At 38.7% G+C, this 20346-nt stretch overlaps 1 protein-coding gene across 1 annotated transcript in view; it reads left to right on the top strand.

Moving 5' to 3' along the window:
• The window catches only part of LOC118561537 (neuron navigator 3-like), a 145352-nt gene extending 129996 nt beyond the window's left edge, over window positions 1-15356 (top strand). Inside the window, exons 4-6 of the mRNA XM_036133681.1 lie at window positions 6234-6306; window positions 13722-13896; window positions 15305-15356. Of these exons, the coding sequence (XP_035989574.1) occupies window positions 6234-6306; window positions 13722-13896; window positions 15305-15356 (300 nt within the window). The remainder of the gene's footprint in view (window positions 1-6233; window positions 6307-13721; window positions 13897-15304) is intronic.
• Window positions 15357-20346: the final 4990 nt, after the last annotated feature.

Below are 20346 nucleotides of genomic sequence, written 5' to 3'. Positions count from 1 at the left end.
AGATAAAAAGGAGATAAAAAGTAAAAAAGTAAAAGGCAGGAAAATGCAACAAGCACGGAGCAGAGAAAAAAAGCGTCCGAGTAGGCAGAGAGGCGGAGAGATAAAAGATCTCTCCGCCTCTCTGCCTACTCTGCCTACTCTGTAAGGCACGGTGGAGGCTGTGGCATGTTATAGCTGTTATTTTTGCTTACACCTCTACCAATAGACTGAGATGATTGTGATTGTGTAATAAGTGGCTGCACTGAAAAAACCTCATCCACTGTGCTTTAGAACTAACTTAAGATTAGATTGGCTTGCTTTTTTCAACTCTGTCTCTGTCTTTGCCACTGTCACGCCTGAATTTCCCCATTGTGGGAGAATAAAGGAATTTCTTATCTTCTTATTCTTCTTAGGAGTTTTGAATATATTCTTGTCCTTACTTGGATTTTGAGAAAAAAAAATCAAACTCATGCTCGTTATTGGGTTCACGAGAATAACACTTTAGCAGTCTTTTGGGAAAAGTAAGAATGTCATTGACTGATAAAAGCAACTCTGAAGCAGATGTCAACCTTATTGTTGTAGTGAGCCAATCACAGCCTTCTTAGGGCCTGATCTTCAAGGGTTCCAAATAAGGAGCTATGTATGGGCAAAAATAAATAATAATAAATAAATAAATCGATAGATATTGCATGTGCAATAAATGGGCTTGTTTTTGCAGGTGACCTACAAAAATTGCGTCCACAACGGATAAGACATGCAAAACCAATTGGATCTGTGCCTTTTAAATGAATACGTTTAGTGTGCTACTGGCAGTTTGAGAGCTGCCGTAAAAGAAAGTTGACATTCTACAAAAATGGAGTTGGAGGTAATTATTATTTAAAAAATAATAGCATTGATAATAATGACTATTATTTTTTTGTGCATTTTAAATATCTTAAAGTGCTAAAAACAAAAGTTAATAAAAGAAAAGATGAAAATAATGAAAATTACATTTAAAGTCATCACTAAACAGAGGGGGAGGACTGCACTTCCAACTCCCCAGTGTTTACAGCTCGGTCCTCCAACACATTCCAGAGAGATTACATCAGCATCTCATCATGATTCATGTGACCAAATACTCCACTCACACCAAGCAATAGCTCCTAATGACCCAGGACAGTGGTGGGTCGGTCATTGATTTGCATCTGGCTTAGAATGCACCGAGGACGATGGGCCTCCATGTTCTTTAAAACAGCAGCGCTCCAACTGCAGGTTGCACAAGTGCGAGCCACCAGAATTGACAAAGACTTCTGGACAGGTATCGAAATGTTTTCAGAGAGAACTGAATGAAAGTCTGATTGCCTCCAATTTAAGCCTGTTTGCCATTACATTTAAAGGATTAAATATCAACAATAAAACCTAGAAAAGTGGGCTTTGTCAGCTCCTCACCAACTAAATTCCATTAGAGTTTAGAATCATCTCACAACAGCTGGATTTACCTTCACCAACTCCTCAAAACAGCCGCTTCACCTCAAAACATTTAAAACCAAGGTAGCCCCATAATTACAACATGACTGTGTTTCATACAGAGCCCGTAAAGGAACATTGAAGAAGGAAAACAAAAGTCCCTCTTGCATCCGATTTTGCACCTCACTTTCAATTGTGCTAAATATAGACGCAAATATAGACACGGATGCACATGCTCATTAGTTTGCAAGTGTTTTAATATACACAAAACTTTTGTTGTCAGGGAACCTGGTCTTTCTCGGTCAACGATAATTATTTCCTTTCTTCCTTTAAAACGTAGATACAATAAGGTGTAAAGCAAGATAAACTCACCTTCATGTTTAGGGCCTACAATTATAGCTTCTACTTACTTCACCAGACAAAATCAAATGCTTACAGGACAAACTTCTCTTTGTTGAGAAATATTGTGCCGTTTTAATATTGAGAGATTACATCCCTCATCATCCCTTAACGCTGTATGTTACAGCAAACCTAGCACTGGTTGAGAAAAAAATTTATTTAAAAAAAAAGGTTACATGCTGCAGCATATCTTCGATGTTTTTCAAGGTAAATTCTTTTCCCAAGATTTTGACATGTGGAGCCTCTCCAGACGGCTGTTGTTGACATTTGTAGATGCGTTTGATGCCAGCCCGCATTGGAAAACCAGACGATGTTGGTTTCTCTAGCAGCTGTAACAGAAGGCCATAAAGCCCTGCCGCCCACCAAACCAGGAGTCGAACACCACCAGAATTCTGCGGAGCAATAATAACCCAACCATTATCGGCCCTTCAAACGATATTTTATCATTACAGCATCAATGCCACTTGAAAACCAACAGCGGTTTGATGTAAAGACCACAGAATTTCCCATTGACGTGTTTAAAGAACTCGATGGAAGAAGATGCATATCTGATCAGTGATGTAGGTTTTCTGTAAAAGCCTGACAGCTTTGGCGAAAGCATTTTATTGTGTGTTTTTAGTTCAGTCCTTTATGTATGTCTTAATCAGCTATTAAATCAACCTTCAAACATACACACTGGCTGTGGAGGAGGCATGAAGTGCTTCAGCCCCCCTTGTTTCGTGAACCTAATTAAATGAGTCTGATTTGAGTTGCCTCTTGATAAAAAGAATTTAAAAATGCCTGTGATCACTGAAGAATTTTTGATTACACATCCTATTGTACCAACCATTGGCTAATCATTTTAGCAAATGAGATCAGCATCAGACTCAATGTTCTTACTTAATCTAATTAAAGCCGTAGTAATGAACGCTGCTCAGCACATGTCTTTCCACATACAAACTTCAGAGCCATGTGTTTGTGGGATAATCAAGCAAGAACACACCGGCACACACATGTGTCAGGCTGTGCGTGCGGCATGTGGGCAGAGACTGAGGCGCCCCACATGTAAGGTTGTTTGGTGCCTGACTTGAGGGGGAAAAAGTCGTGTGTGGTGATTTGAGGTGGAAGGGGGTGATTTTGTGTGTGAATTAGTTGGCTTGCTAGTGCACGCAGTTCATAGCAACATGTTGTTGGGAATGGGACCTTTTCATAATTTTGTTGTTTACATTAGCCCAGCTTCAACCTTAACCATATTCGTTTTGTACCCACTATGGCAAGCAACAAGGTCATCCAGAGTCTTTTTTTCTTCCCTTAAAATCATCATTTGGGATCAGGGCTATTCTGATGCAAATTTTGGCCTGTTGAAAGACAAACATACGCATAAAATTGAGGTATAGTTTAGATTTGAGCATTTTGTTTTAAAAGAATTTCCACAGTGCACCGCACATTTCAAATCTGCTATTCAACTGTTTCAGATCTCCTGATGATGCAGATCTACACATATGGAATTAAGTGGAATCCCAGGGACATCAAGTACTGTCATCTATCAAAAATACCGCGTGCTAGTGTTCCACTGTGTAAATATGGTCACTTTTTCTCTGATGTCACTGTACTGTTGTTGTTTTTCATGTTACGTATTCCTGTCTGGAAATTAAATTTGTAATGTTGATTCTGTAGTGGCAGGACATGTGCAGTATGTATGATTTGGGAGAGCTGAGGCACTCATGCTGAGCAATTTTTCTTCACACCCAAACTTACCAGGAGGAAAATAGCAATTAGACTGAATTTATACAACACTTTTCTATTCATTCTGATCACTCAGTGCAGTTTAGACTAGTCAGATTCCCCAAACAGAGTTCGTAAATGTGCACCAATACGCAGATCATTAGGCATCTTGAGGTTAAGTGCCATTCCGAGGGGGAAAATGACTTGTGGCTGGAGGGAGCTTGAATCCAACCCACAACCTTTGGTTTTGAAGACAACTATTTTTCCCACTGTTGCTCAGTGGGAAGAGTGGGATAACAATGCCACAGGGGTAAATGTGTATTAAAGGGATGTTGGAGGGTTATTTTGTTCAAGCAGCATCTTTCTATGCTTTTGAAAAGGCAAGACAGACAGACAAATTTAATTGGGTATTGATTGATGTTAAATTGATCCAATTTAATTAGCCACATACAGTTTGAGTCCTTGTGATTTCACATGTTGAAACCACTAACTAACGCAACGTAGTGCACAACAGTGATGTGAATGAAAAAAAAAAGTTACACAAGCCTTTGAAATTCCTTAAAACTTTTGTGGTAATAAAGTCAGTACTTTTCAGAACCACCTTTAACTCCAGTAAGAGCTACAGGTCTTTTGGATAATTTCCACCAGTGATGCCCTTTTAGAAAGTGAAACTTCGTTTTTGCAAAAACTTCAGATTCAGGTTTTTTTCATATAAAAAAAAGAACCCACATAGCATGATACTTCTACTGCCATGCATGCAATGTTGGGGATGGTGCGTTTAGGAGGATTTTTTAAACATAAAAAAATCTAAAATGTGACTCACCATTGCGGTCGTCTTTAAACATATGTAGTGCTATGAAAACTCTGCCCTTGTTGATTTCTCTTTTTTGTTTGTGTTGTCAGATTTAGATGTTTTAGTTTATCAAAGTAATTTAAGTATCAGGCAGATGTAAAAACAAAAGACAGTTTTCAAATCATAGTTTAATTCTTTAAAGTTAAAGTTGATAATCCTGTTCTGAGACACTTTGTTGTACTGACAGTAGTTAATACATTATGTATTCAGAAAAAGGAGGTTAAAAAATGTTGATCACTGTGAGAGCTGCAGGCCTATAAAAACTCTAACCAGTCACTGCCATTATGGCTTTTCCAGCCCATACCCCCTTCTGCTCCTTTTATTTATTTATTTATATATTTTTTGTTGGGGGGGGGGGCACTTTCAAATCTTGCTAGCTATTCAACATTACCAACTATGGCTTTAAGGCAAAGTGCTTTCCAAGCCAACCTGGTGAAAAGTAACTTTCACCCTAAACTTAACTGGTTATGCCACCATTGGCAGCAACAAGTGCAATCAAACAATTGCAATAAGTGCCACTGAGTCTTTTACATCACTGTGATGGATTGTTGACCTACTGTTCTTTGCAGAATTGTTTGAATTCAGAATCCATAGTTCTGGATGTGTAGGTGTGTAGACCTGGGTGCATGTTGTATAATGTATCTTAAACCAAAAAAAAAGAAAATGTAACTTTTTTTAATTTAACACATTTAACAAAAGACAGGAGTGTACATAAAGATATAATTTTATCTGGATGATATTTGTACTCAAACTAGTGTTAATAAATAGAGTCGGTTATATGTTAAAAAGAGATCTGAATAGCCTAACTAAAAGAAATTTCACGTTGGCTCCACTTTGCTCACAGTGATCACATTTTAAGGGCAACATAAAAAGGTAAGTAGAACTATCCTAACCAGGTTCATTTCAAATTATTCATATTATTATATTGAATTATTCCCTGTTTAAACAGTTAATGAGCATATCAAACTTAAGGAGATCTCCATCCTTACTTGTCACTCTTTTATAAAATTTACTGTATATACCAGAGCAAAAATGCTATATTATTAGGCAGCAGAATAAAATAGAGTTGGACAATCAGTGAGAAGCAAGTTATGTATGCAGCTATGACTCAGTATCTAGGTTTTAATCGGACTCAGTCTAATTATTGAAAATAGTTCTGTTCACTGAGCAAACAATACAAAGCAGAGAGGGAGGGAGTGGGAGAGTTGGAAGGAAGAGTTCAAGCTCATGAATCATCATTGCCTTCTGGATGTCTTGCTGAGTTGTCCAGCCCTGTCATTGTTGTGCCCCTAACACGCTGTGCTGAAACAGAGCGGCATGACCTTCAACCTCGTCATAAAAGACCTCCTGTGGGTTGGTGCTGGCTGCTGGCCGCAGCGACGATGAAGCCGCCTGCTAGTCGCTGTCACCCAAGGCAACCTCCACCCAATATCTGTAACCACTGGGATGCTATATAGAATCAATTGTAGTTTACAGAAAGCTGGCTAAATGTTGCAAAATATTGTAAAAAGTCTGACACCGACCATAGGCTGTTTCCTCTGTTTACTCAATCTGGGTGTCTGTGTAGAGATATCTGTACACATTTCTACTACTAAATGATGTTGTGCATCCATGATCAGCACGTGGTTGTGTAGGTGGTAACACTGCGGTCAGTATGTCATGCAGCCGGGTCCCAAGGTTTTGCGGGGGTCTGTAGTAACCACACAATGATGTTCTTTATGGGTAATATTGCTGATCTGCCCCTTCCTCTCAGCCCTGTGCCTCAAGACATTTTGGCTCAATGAATGTTAAGTGCCATGGCATTCTCTCTGCGTTAGTCTTTTATGCTGACTTTTTGCCATCTTCTTTCCAGATCGAGAATGTGGACGCCTGTCTCAGTTTCTTGGACGCCAGAGGAGTGAATGTCCAAGGGCTCTCAGCAGAAGGTAAGAGGAAACAATTGAAGATTTTGTGCCTTTTTAAATCTTTAAACTAAATACAACCGGGAAACCAGTGTGTGTTGTCAGACATATCACTTGGCTTGGGAATTCTCTTCCCTCACCAACCTAATCCATTGTGTTTAGTTTTACATGCGTTCAAAGTACGTTATTTCTGCAGAAAACTGGTTTAAGTCCATTTCCATAGTATATCACACTGACCCAAACAGCAGTGTAAAGGTACAGCAAAGTGGTCCACATTAATTGTGTTGATCATTACACAATATAAATGTTAAGTGTAGGCTTAAGTTTAAAAAAAATCTAACTAAATCAGATTTTCTTTCTCGCAGTTGGACTCAGACTGTATCATATTGTCTTCAAAGAAAGTCCATTTGTTTTTGTTTTTTTATCTTGTGTTTTTTGTACAGTACATAAAATGCCATCAGGCTTTATGTACATTATGTCTTTAGGGCACCGAACAGACCAGCTGCATTCAGCGTTCCCTGAAATAATGCTGCCTAGTTACACCAGTTAAAATGATTAATTTACAGTTATTGAAATGAAAAAGAAGGCTATCACGACATGTTTTTAGAACATGGTGTAAGGAAAGCAGAGAGGAAAAAATGCATTTCATTGAGAAAAACAAATGCCTTAGACTTGTGCTGGAAAGAATCAAGGCTTGACTCTGACTTAATATCTGGGACTCAGGTCTCATGTACTAAGAACATTAATACTGAGACTTAAGCTTATATTTAGCTACCGCATACTTTAAGAGCAATAAGCAAAATTTCATTATTTTAGATAGAAAGAACTAAAGAAAATGTTTTGTGAAGAACTAAAAGATATCTTTTTAGATGGACTATGGTTAAACATCACACACCACCTCTTTGTGTTTTTCTCCAGTCTCTTGTTTACATAGCCGGACCGGCCGTGCACGTACGCATCTGAACAACCGCCACTCAGGGCTTACCCACTCCCTGCCCATAAAATGCAACCACCAGGCACAAAATGGTGGAGAGCACGCACGTCGAATCAAACTCTTCGCTTGCTAACAGCATAATACTTAATATAATACATAATACAAGTTCTGTTACTTGCTTCTTCACTAGACATGTTCCTTTGAAAGGTGATGTTGTTCTGGTGTGTTTTTATCCTTTGCAAATAGGCTCATATGAGCCAATGGGTGAGAAGGAGAAATGGCTCCCAAGTGCTGGAGTGGAGATAGAGAGGCCTGGCTTGATACACATCTTGTTTTGCAGACAGTGCTTATGCTTCACCTAGTGGTGAAAAGTCGCTTATTGCTCCTTTAAGTATACTTAAGTATAAATATAAGCTTAAGTCATATTAATATTCTTAGTCTTAGACTTTTGTTTACACTTATATGTATCAGTCAAATATACGTTACCATACTATTGTTAAGCACGTAAAATATAGTTTATAAAAAGTTAACTTTAAGTACACTGCCTCATTTTAAGTAGGAAATAAGTATACTCGTAGTACACTTGAATAAATTACGTTTTGCTAAGGACAATTATTCTTATCGTGTCACTAAGCCACCATTACGTTTTATACAAGGTACCAAAAAGACTTCTGCATCAATGATTTTAAAGTATTGGGGGCTTTTTTCACACTTCGGTAACAGAATGTTTTAAGCTAGCCTAAAAACAGGAGGGACTTAAAGAACCACTCCCTTCAAAATAAGAGTCCCTGACATATTTACAACACCACAGCTTTCACCTTCACATTTGGGGCTCTCATTAATAGATCACAATTATTTCATCAAATCTCATGTTGATAGATAGCAAATACAATGCATTATTGCAGCACCTTTAGCTTGGCCTTTTCATGTCAATGTATCTCGTATTAGAACATTTGGATTCATCCCTATATTGCAGCATTGTAGTGACATTACATCATTGGTTTTCTGTTTTAAACCCTTGTAAACTGTTGATGGAAGTTTCCCTCAGACCTCCCCTGGTCTTAACACAGCAAAGGTGGGGTATCTGCCTCACTAAAGTCTGTATATGCATGTTCTGGACATACCTTGGTTTGTATCGGGAGCACTTTGCTGCCCTCTAGTGATCAGAGTTATGCTCAATTATGCCTAATTTTACCAGTTTGCATACTTGATAAATACCTTTATAGCTTTTAAATGCACTATATCCAAATCGACAATCTTTTTTCCAGTTTAGCATATGCTTGCATGCAGAAACCCAAATAGTTATTTTCTATGTATAAGATGTTAAACAAAATCATGACAGATATCAGGATGTTTTATCTAAATACTTAAAACTATGCAGAAGCTGACCTAGCACCTCCTGACTTGGATGCCTAATAGTTGTTGCAATATTGCCACTATGGTAACCAGGCATGCAGTAAAAAAGTATGTTTCTTCAAAATAATGTATAACGTATATGTGTTCTGTATTAATGCCAGTCTGTCAACATAAACAATATTTAAACTTAATGACTGTTAGTGTGTTTTCGTAATCATAGAACTGTTCAGGTATTAGAGTGAAATGTCTTCGGCTGTAATAGAGGACTCATGTTCATTTTTCCACTGTACCTTTTTCCTTTATAGCTACAACAAGAAATTAATACGGCCTTGACCCCTCAAAATGCAGAAATAGCCTGACACACTGACCAGCAGCTCTAAATTCTGCCCCCCCCCCACCCCCCTCAAACTACAGCTCTAAAAACAGCAAAGTGACTCGCTAAGCTTGGAATTTCAAAGTGGGTCTCTAGATATATGGGCTATTGGGTTACGTCGCTCATTGCTGTCGCTGATGCATTTCATTAGAGCCTTCACTGTCTCGTCCTCTCTTACTGCGTGTGCTCTGCTCTGTTTGTGGCACAGCCCTGCCCGTACTCACACGTCTAATTGAATCTACTGGGGCTTTCCTGGCATATGCATTCTTTATGTTTTTACAAGGCAAGGGAATTAAATAAAGCCGAGCGTTTGATGTGCACACAGGAACCCAGTGCCTACTTATGGCAATAACTTCTTTGGAAAGGCTGCCTGCGTTTCTCTCGTGGGAGACTGTAAACCAAAGTTCCAGCAAAAAAGTCATCTCGCTGAAGCGCTTTACAGTTTCCTGACCGACGTTTCCACTGAGGGAGGTTATGGGTCATAATAAAAATCAAATAAAAGCCTTTTTTCATGCAAAAGCAATGAGGAGTCTAAGATGCTTTGTCATTTGGTTTACTGAGCTTTTTACTAAAGAGGACAACACGTCGTAGTCCATTCTGGGCTATTATAAAAATGCCTAAAATTATATATGCGTAGCTTTAGGTGACATGAATACCTTAGACATTTTGATCATGTTTTTTATTTGTCCTTTTATTATTCTGCACTTTCATCATATAACGGATGATTAAGCATGAAATTTTCTATGTTTATTGTCGCTCTACAAAGAAAAAACTATTAACATTTAAACTCACTCTGATACTTTGCACACACACATACACACAGACACACACAAAATCAAAGTGAGCTAATAAAATGTTTTACTGCCTGAATGTGATAATTATGTGCAGGAAGTTTAGTCATCCACTTCTAGCCTTAAACACAGGTGTGACCCCCCAGTTCTTGCAGTTCATAATGAGGAAATTCAAGGATCTTAACTGTAGATCGTAAATCTTTTTAAGTGTCTGCTCTCGGGGGCTATGATCTGAGCACAACAGGGTCTTAATAGTTTGTTAACTTGTGGACAACCTATAACGTGACCTGCTCGCCACTGTAAAATCTCTCCCGCTTGATCTCAGTGGGTGTGTCGAATTTCATCTGCAACCTTAAACACTCGCCTGTGTAGGCTCATCGAGTTACAAAGACGTTAAGATAAGGGGAGTAATGTAGAGGTCAGCTTGAACTTGCCAAACACCTTATTAGGTAGACCTTGCTGGTACAGGGTTGGACATCCTTTTGCCCCCAGAACCAACATACTTCCTACAAAAATTCACCAAGGTGTCAGAAACACCCTTTAAAGGTTTAGGTTCACATTGACATGATAGAATCTTACATATAAGCAGTTGCTGCAGCTTTGCTGGATGCGCATTCAAAAGGACAATCTCTTATTTACCTGCTCCCAAAGGCCCTTAATTTGATTAATTGTATAGGCCATTGAAGTACAGTATACACTTTGTCACATTGAACCTTTGTCACTCCCCGGCTTTGTTACAAAACCACTGCAAATAAATCATCTATAGTTAAAAAATTATTAAAAAGGGTTAAACAGAGTTTATAAAACACCAATAAATCTACAATTGCATACCACATTGTATGAATGAATTGGAGTAAACTACCAATATTATTATTTTTGTTCTCTAGCTTTGCAACAGGTGTCTAAAAAAACAAAGAAAAAGAAATGACAACCCTTTTAAGCATTCAGATAGACTCTTGGTCTCGTGGTGACACATTGATCCCCCTCTAGAGGAAGAAAATGGTATTGCATGTAACAACACTAAAACCACAAAAAGTGACGACTATCTAAAAAAAGGAACAAGGGAAGAGAAAGTATATAGCATCCATGTGGATCCAAACACCTCAACTTTTAAATTTATGGTAATATCGATCAGATCTTAGTTATCCTTCAGTGCTTTAACCTTGTCTTGCTTAGTAGATGTTTTACCATCTCCGCAATCATTTTGTACTTGTAGAAAAAATTATAAAATGCAATAAGAAAGAAATATACATCAATCACTCAAACACCCTGTAAAAAAGCTTCTCTAAAAAACAAACATACCTGACCGTTGAAATAGCTGTTTCTGTTTTACCCACCGATACAGCTATCCCATGCGATCAACTTTTTTATTCTGAATTCGTTAAAAAAGGTATAAAGAAGAAAAGTTGTTCAAAACTAGGGCTGTGTTATAACAGTATTTGCTCTTATTCATAAGTTATGTTAAAGTAGACATATTAGGAATAAAGGGAAGAATATTTTCAAAATACTATAATAAAGCCTTATTTCAACCAAAGGGTGTTACACATCAGGGCTGATGCTGCAGTTTGGTAAAATTGAGAAACCCCCTCTTGAAACTTCCAATGAGTATAACTATTGAGCACATGAGCAGCTTCTCTCAGCTTGGATTTTTTTTTCTTAACATTTATCAAAGAGAGTTATTTATCAGTTTCCAAAAGTTTCTATCACCAGCAGCTCAAATCTCTAACACTGTCTTTCTCTAACACTCCAAATAGAAAACCTCTGTTGAGATTCTCTCAAAGCCCCAGCATGAATTATGGCCTCTGGCTGTTATAAAATGGAAAACAATCCCGAGAGATTAATCTTCTCTAACTTTCACAGTCTCAACAGTCCACGCCATACATGGCTGAGAAGTATGTGTGCCTCAGCCGATTAAACAAGAGAACAAAGGCTCCTGCGTCAGTCGTTGCCATTTTCGTCCTACCTGAGTGTGCCATCTCTCACTGTGGTCTGAAGGGCATTTTAAAAATGAGTACTCAGGCCACAGTTATGTTTTTTCTTTCATTCTCAAAAGGAGTAAAAGCATTTTAGAAAGACAAATTACAGAAAGAACGATCAGAATCAGATTACGTATGGTCAAAGGTATGTGTATATATATATATATATATATATATATATATATATATATATATATATATATATATATATATATATATATATATATATATATGTGTGTATCAGGGCAGTCAAAAGTAGCTGGTCAACGGCGGCAAATCGCCGTCTATAGCAGCTCTTGCCGCCGCCTACTTTTCCCTGATTATATAATGGAGCGTTATTTGTGCCTTCTGGTTGCTCAACTCTGAAAAACTCTTCTCGTTTCACGCTCGCGGAAAAACGGCCAAGCGAGCGCACAGCACAGCTGGTGTTGAGCATGAAATGAGCAGGTTGAGCGCGCGAGCAGAGAAGGAACTGAGCGCGCGCGAGACTGGTTTTGAGCGCGCGCGTGTTGTCTCACTGCGCGCTCGGAAGTTAGTAAATTGTCATATATTCACCTAATCTGATCTGTTTTATATGGTGCTGGTAATAAATTCAACTAATTTTATGTTAATTTGTTCAAAACCTTGTTAAAACATGATGATAACATGTGAAAAAATGTTTTAAGAATAATAATTAAAAAAAAGGTTGTTTTTGAAGAATTAATCATTCACTTTTTTGCTTTTTATTCAATTAAAAACATGCACTCTGACTCTATTCTTTAAATAATCACCTGTCTTGAAAGCTTCCAAAATACATCAGGGAGACTTTGCACATAGATTGAAATCCCATTGCTCTGCCAGCCTGAATGAAAAGCATCTGTGGACATCAATTTCCAAGTGTTGCCACAGATTCTCCGTTGGATTAAAGCTTAGCCTTTGCATTCACACACAAAATGCTTTATCCTAACCACTTCATTGTCTCTCTGTTTAGGATTACGGTCTTGCTGGAAGGTGGGCCCCCACCCCAATCTCAGACATTTCGCATTCTCTAACAGTGTTTGTTTTTAGCTGAACATAGCCTTTAGCAAAACAAATTTACAAATTTCTACATTTGCTGTGTCCCCTACATGGTTTGCCACAAATCTGGTATGGGATTCTTGTTTTTTCCATTGTGAAAAAAAAAGCTCTTTAAAAAAATGACGATATTTGTGAAGCCTGGTCCGCTGCTATTGGACTTCCTGGTAACAGATGTTTCCACCATAGCTGCAGATCACTGCTGCTCCTCCAGAGAGTCTCATACATCTATTGGGGGCCTCTGGAGGCACTAGATTTGATAACAGGGACTGAATACAAATGCATGCCTGCTTTGCAAAGCTTTATTGATATAAGAATTGTTATAAATAATGTATTGTTTCACCGCCACGTCACCATAATGCACAATACTGGTCTGTCACATATAAATCGTCTGTAAAAATATGTTAAAGTTGGTTAATAAATTAAGGAAAAAAATTTGGGAAAACTTCAAGGGGTGTGCATACTTTTGCACAGCATTTGAACTAGTTGAAGAGAATCTATTCTTTTTACCAATTAAGACTCACTAACCAAATTATGAGCATGATTTTTCCTTCGTTTCACAGAGATCTACAGCAGATAATGCTCGTGGATAATAGTTCCTTTACAGTTCATTCCTATATTAGCTGCACAACAGCTGCTCTAAAGCTCCATCCCCAGAGGACTTTTGCAAAAGTCAGCACATGCTTGTTTCATGGTGTTTGAAAGACACAATACAGAGGATGGAAAATATTTATCTTAAGTGTCACAGGACACCACTTCAGTCATAGACAAATGAAAAACAAACTGCTGCACCACTTTCCCTTGCAGATTCAATGAACGTGTCTTGGCTGTCGTCAGCCGTAAAAAACCCTTTGCCCTGCAGCAGTACATGGATCCAAGACAAACTCGTTAACCAAAGGGTTTTGTGGAATAAATGTCACAGCCGGTCACTGCCTCCACCCACTTTGTTCTTCCAGAGATCAGGAATGGCAACCTAAAGAGCATCCTGGGCCTCTTCTTCATCCTCTCACGCTACAAGCAGCAGCAGCAGCAACAGCAGCAGTACTACCAGTCCCTGGTGGAACTCAGCCAGCAGACCAGCAGCACTGCGCCGTCCACCTGCAGCCTCAAAACACAAGAGATGCAGTCCAGGTTGGTTTTTCTGCCGTTCATTCTCTAAGTGGTTCTGTTAATCCATTTAGTGTCGATATCGGGGTTGTCAGCGTCCGAAATACTCATTGACTTCCAGTATAGGCGTAACAATAGAGAAAAGTCACCATTTAGTTTTGATGAAATTGAATAAGAGCTTTCATGCAACCTGTTACCAACAAACACAGCCGTGTAACAATGCATCCAGCTTACAAGGTGAGATGAAATACAATCATGGAGCGATAAAAACAAGATGAGATTTTGTCAATATTTTATTAAAAAAAAAACTCAGACTAAGTTAACTAAAACAAATACGTACAATTCTGCATGTTTGTTTCACACACAGACTAAAGGTTTCACAAATAATAGTGTTTGAAATAATGTGTATTTACTGTAGGATAACCCAGCTCAGTTTTGGCTAGTCCTATTTTATTAATGCCAAAAAAAATTAAAATACACTTTTTGTGTTTTCTGAAACACAAGATAAGTTTCATAAAACTCAAACTCTGTTTTAAAGAATTCTCATTCCATGTAGAGGTACAGTATTTCAGATTTTGAACCAGAAATGCTCAAACGCATTCCATCCGATAAAAAGCTCTGCGATTATTGCCCTTTAGTTAGGGAAGCTCTGAAGGTGAAGCTAACTTTAGCAATATTAGTAGATAACGGCTAAACTGTTGTGGTAATCTAATCAATGTGCTTCTTGGCTATGTTGTTCGCCAGACAGACAAGAATCTTTGATTTGTTGCCTCTGTCAGCACAACATGCCAACTTCATCTCCAAATTCAAAATAAGAGTCTCAAACATCAATGCAGAGTGTTACTATCGTACTCACAACGCTTTATACCAGGGATTTTCAATTATAGTCCTGGAGGTCTGGTGTCCTGGAACTTTTAGATGTGTCCCTGGTCCAACACACCTTAATCAAATGGCCAAATTATCTCCTCAGCACACAGTCAAGTTGACCAGATTCCTTCTGATGACCTGATTATTTGACTCACTTGTGTTGGAGCAGAGGCACATAAAAAGGGGCAGGACGCCGGGCCTTGACGAATTGAAGGTCCCTGCTTTAGACCTACTTCACCAAATGAAATTGCACGATGAGAGCAACGAAATAGGGCTTTTCCAACAGACTTGGATGACAGGAATTGAGACATTTTATAAACATTTGCTTACTTACAATGAGACCATGACTTCAGTTACAATCACCGTTTAAAAAGCAAGTTAATACATTTAGAACAATGAGTGTACCTCACAGAGATCTGAAAGGACATGCTTGTCTACTTGGTATTTAACACTGAGTCGCTGTGACTTATACTTCTCAGATGCCTGAAAATGTCATGATTCAACCACCCAGTTTAATCCGAGCAATGTCCATTGAGCTCTACTCACTGTTTTCACTGACTTTTAGAGACTTCCGCCACTTCCTGCAACACATTGGCTCCCTCATTAAGCCGCACTAATGATCTCTGGGGTTTGTAGGAGAATGCCACATTGTTGCCAGTCAAATAATATCAACAACCACCGCAGGTCTACCGACAATATTAGGGGCTCCAGCTGGTGATAGTGGGAACCAGAATTCCCTTCAGCTGTTATTTTATGCGTTCAGTAGAGCTTTTGGCAGAGAGTCGGCTCAGCAGCACAGAGGCAGTAAAAGGAAAGAGGTTCTGGCCCTGTGTGATGTAAATAGACAGAGCGAGGCTTAGAGGGGCATCTAAAGGAAGGCCTGACATGCCAAACATAAGCAGCGTTCTCCCTGACCAGATCATGTTCCTCTGGCTGACTGCGCTCTCCCTCTGTGTGTAAAAGCCACGCCAGATGATCAGTTAGTCTCAGCATTCGAGGAGAGGCTGGTCAGCAAGATGATCTTTGCCCTGTTTGGATTGGTAAAAAGGGTGGTAAAGCAGGGGTCAATGTCAGAGGTTATTAGGGGCACAGCTGCCTTGCACTGCCAGCCACAGCTCATCTCGCTCACAACAGGTGGAAATGGTTTTCACACACACAATGGCAGTTTAGCGGATTTACAGAAGCACCTCGTCAGCGGTGTGTCCTTAGGTTGTTTCATAAACAATGCACTGGGTCTCCATGTTAAATAATGTGGAATAGATGGATTTTGTGCAGCACTCTACTTCATTTCCTCATGTGCTCTATGCTTCCCTTGTCTCCTTGGACTATTAGTTCTGTCGGTCAAAGCAAAGGTCATGAGAACAATCATGTCTGTCTGCCAATAACTAAGCTGATAATCTGTGAATTTTTGGGAGCAAAGGGCTCTTTGACCTTTATACAGAAAGAGCATTTTAATGAGTATTGAGATCTTCAATTAAGTTTATTCATTTCACCGATTCACAACACATGTCGTCTCAAGGCACTTTACAGTCAATTCAGTCAAATTTTACTGACAAATTCCGAGTCAAGTAAATAAATGTAAATTGATCATAGTTGTCAAACAACACAGTCAAGTTCCACCTATTATTTAAATTGGTTAAAAGGTTGTCTAAGAAAACCCAGCTGACTGCATCAAGTCATTGACTTACAGCATTCACTCCTCATGAAAGAGTGTGTAGCTAGCCTGGGGAAAATATTGAGATTTTTTAAATGTTGAGATTTTTTAAAAATCGACAAAAGATGAGACCATACTGTTTATATTGAGATGGTCTATGTTGTGTTATAATTATACGTTTATGTGTTCCAATAGGTTATGTTTCAGCTGTTTCTCATGTTTATCTACAGCTGTTTGAAAAAAATGTGCCTGTGAGAAATGTGGGACAAAGCTTTGATTCATCCTGAGCATGCATGTAGCAACAGTGGAGAGGAAAACTCCCCTATAACGGGAAGAAACCTCCAGCAGAACCAAGCTCAATCTGACCTGCCCTACACACAAGTAAAAATCACAGAAGCACTGATCCAGGAGTAACTTCTATTTTAAAGAAAAGTAAAAAGGTAATGGCCAGTGGCTGCTCCTTTAGTGGCTTTCATCAAGAGAAACACAGCTAGCCGGATAAGCTCTGAACCAGTTTTCAAGTTCATAGGATAAAAGAGGGTTAAAGCTAATTGCTATGTCTAGGAGGAGAAAGAGTTAAACACTGATAGACAGTGTCAATTGTATTATCTATAGGAGTAGCTTGCAGGAGAAACTCAGCGGATGCCCTTCATCTAGGACAGTGTCACAGTTCAACAGAACACCAGTGAAAATGAATAAAGTTAAGTTGAAATAACAGCAAATGTTGTTAAATTGGAGAGTAGTAGGTGAATGTAGCACAGTGAGTGGATGCAGTAATGATGTCCTCTAGCAGCCTAAGCATATAGGATAACTACAGGGACAGCTCAGGATAGCCTAAGCCACTCTAATTATAAGCTTTGTGAAAAAGGAAAGCTTTAACCCTGGTCTTAAACGTAGACAGGACACCTGCCTAACAGAAAGGAGCCTGATAACTAAAAGATCTGGCTCCCATTATTCTTTTAGAAACTCTAGGAACCACCAGTAGGCCTGCAGTCTGAGAGTGAAGCGTTCTGTTAGGAACATATGAAACAATCAGATGTTTCATGTATGATGGAGCTTAACTGAAGTTAGTCAGGAAATGGGGAAATATCGACTCTGTGTTGACTACATCAAGAACTGATAGTGGTTATGTATTAGGGCCCTGCTTTGCCTGTACACCCTATGCCGTGCCATTCCTCAGCTAATTTTTTATCAAGCTGTACCTTTTGTGTACGCATAAGGAACAAATTTTAAATATATGTTTTGTTTATTTACTACATGCATGGGCAAACATGCCTACTTTGTTCCTATTTGATATGGTTTCAGTAATAGTTGGCTGCATTTTTTGTCTGCTTACAAGACGACATGTCACTTGGACAAATTTTTCACCAACCACTGTTTTATTGTGCTTTACATTTACAATGTTCATGCAAGGCAATTTGAAAAAGCTGAAATAAAGGTATATTTTGTTCCCTTCTAAGGAGGCTCAGCAGTTACGACATTTGAAATGCCTGAATATGTTTGGAAAATTTAAATGTGGCCGACACTAAGTCACTCTACAAAGCTAAAAAATAAAGGCTTGTTCTAAAGTAGTTGCATTCAAAAACACAATAATTATTACAAGACAACTTCCACTGGAAAAGTGCTACATTATTCTATTATATAGTGTGTAACCCTCCAGTCTGCCAGTTTAGTCTAAACATGTAGTTTAAGCCCCACACAGCAAACTGATACAACGGAGAGAGGGTGATTTGAAACGACTGCGTTGTTTTTTAGTCCTTTCACATGTGCTCTGCTAGTGTATCCAAAGAGTCTATCCTGACACTGCTGCTAAAAAACAGACCGGAAGAACTCAGAAACAGATACGTTTCCCCTCCCCATGTGAATAACTCAAATGTTCTGAAAAGAAAAGAAAACGGCTTCAAAGGCTTTCATCCCTAACCTAACCCTAACTGAAAATAAACTTCAATGAAAATCTAATAACATAAGTATATACAAGCTAGTTCCATGGGTGGAGCTTGCAGCCGGATAACAGACATGCCAACATGTTTCGTAGCTTCTCAGCTGTTATAAAACAGTGTCACCGTTGGTCTCCACATGTTTTGTAAGCAGATATATTCTAGACCAGTGCAGCGTACCAGCCTTCTTTAGCTATCTGACCAGCAACAGCTAGGATCTATTCTTCTAAGATCTATTCTATGTTACTTTTTCTGTACTATGCTTCTATGCTTCTTCTATGACAAGTAAACCAAAAGGGTTTGTTGACACTTGGCATAGGAACTAACAATAAGGTTTCATTTACTTTATTTGTACTTTATTACTTTATCAGGACCCCAAAGGGCAATTTGTTTGCAGCAAGTAATAGTAGTAGTAGCAACCATCACGCAATCACACAAACTATACAGACAATAGACAAGATAGAAGGATAAGAAGCGACTTATAACAGTTAAAAGAGATCAATCCAAAACACACGTTTGTAAAAGATACAAGACTGTAGTTAAGCCCTGAAATAAATTAATAAAAGCCGAAGTTAAAGATAGAATTAAAGTTAAAGTTCAGCAATTAGATAGCAACCTTAAATCAGGACCTGAGAATCTACAGTTTATTTAAAAAGCCAGCGAGTGTAGAGACAAGAGTCTGTTGGTTCGACACCTTGGTAGGGTGTATCTCCTACCTGAAGGGAGGGGATTAAACTCTTTAACCCTGTAAGACCCACTGTTGCAGAATTACAAAATCTTTTTGTCATCCCATTTTTTTTGGTTCAACTGCATAAAATGTCATCTAAAGAAGTTGAAGCTCAGATTCAGTTTTCTTCTTCAAAAACAGATCTTTTTTCAATGCAAGGTAGCATCTTGTCTTAATGACATTCCTGCCTCTGTTAGATTACTGTGATGTTTCTATGAATGCACCTGCTACCTCTCAGCATGTGTTAGATGCTGTCTGTCATGTAGCATTGGGGTTCATTGCAGAGTGTAAAGCTCACTACTTTATATTCTCTGGTCAACTGGTCATCATTACCAATCCATAGACTCATGCATTGGCATAGTTTGAACAACAAAGCTATCCTTGGACTGTTCCTGCCGTATGTATCCTCCGTTTTGCTGTATAAAAACAAGCCTCTCTTGTAAATGAGAACTTAATGAGACAACCTGTGAGAATAAAAGTTAAATAAATGAATAAACTTTAGATACCCCCCCCCCCCCCCCCCCCCCCCCCCCCCCTCATGTTAAGCATGTAAAGCACTGGCAGTTTTAAGCTGTATGTGTTTTAAACCTCTTTATAAATTCATTCAAATACCCAAACTAGTCTTATTGTGCTCCAACCTGTGTTTTCATGTAATTGCAAAAACCTCTTTTAATAACCATAACAAACCTTGATGATGTTGTTTTTTCCCATCCACTGTATATATCTCGATGCACTGTATATACTTCATGCACCTTTTCCTCCTTTGTGCATCTTCTGTTGCTTATAAGAGGCAATGTCACAGTAAATCTCTCCATTGTGAGATCAATAAAGTTCTATCTAATCTAATTTAATTAAGAGAGAAAGAGAGAGAGAGAGAGAGAGAGAGAAAACACTTTGGTTTTAGAGCGATATAGAGTAATAATACTAGAGCGCCGGGCCTCAATAAAGCTGTTATTAATCAGATAAATAAACGTTTCGATTGTTTCATAGTGGTTACATATAGCAGGTAAACACATCCATGACAGCACACCTCAGCTCCCTTCAGCCCCACCACGGTCGCCAGTTTCCCTGTTCCTGAATACGCGATAAACTGCATCTGTAAAATTAACTGCACCTGTCTGAGTCACAAAAGTATTACAGCTCTGTGCGTGAGCATAGTCAAGAAAATCGCCTCTATGACCTGACAGTTCCCCTAGTTTCAGTCAATTGAGCATATTTGCAAGAATGAATGAAGTAGAGGCCACAAGCTAGGTGCGCTTATACAGCACAATGCGTATATTTCATCTTAA

The sequence above is a fragment of the Fundulus heteroclitus genome, unplaced genomic scaffold (genome assembly GCF_011125445.2).
Source record: "Fundulus heteroclitus isolate FHET01 unplaced genomic scaffold, MU-UCD_Fhet_4.1 scaffold_66, whole genome shotgun sequence".
In the NCBI taxonomy this organism is placed as follows: Eukaryota; Metazoa; Chordata; class Actinopteri; order Cyprinodontiformes; family Fundulidae; genus Fundulus; species Fundulus heteroclitus.
The sequence above is the reverse complement of the archived record's forward strand: the minus strand, read 5'-3'. Positions and strand labels throughout refer to the sequence as shown.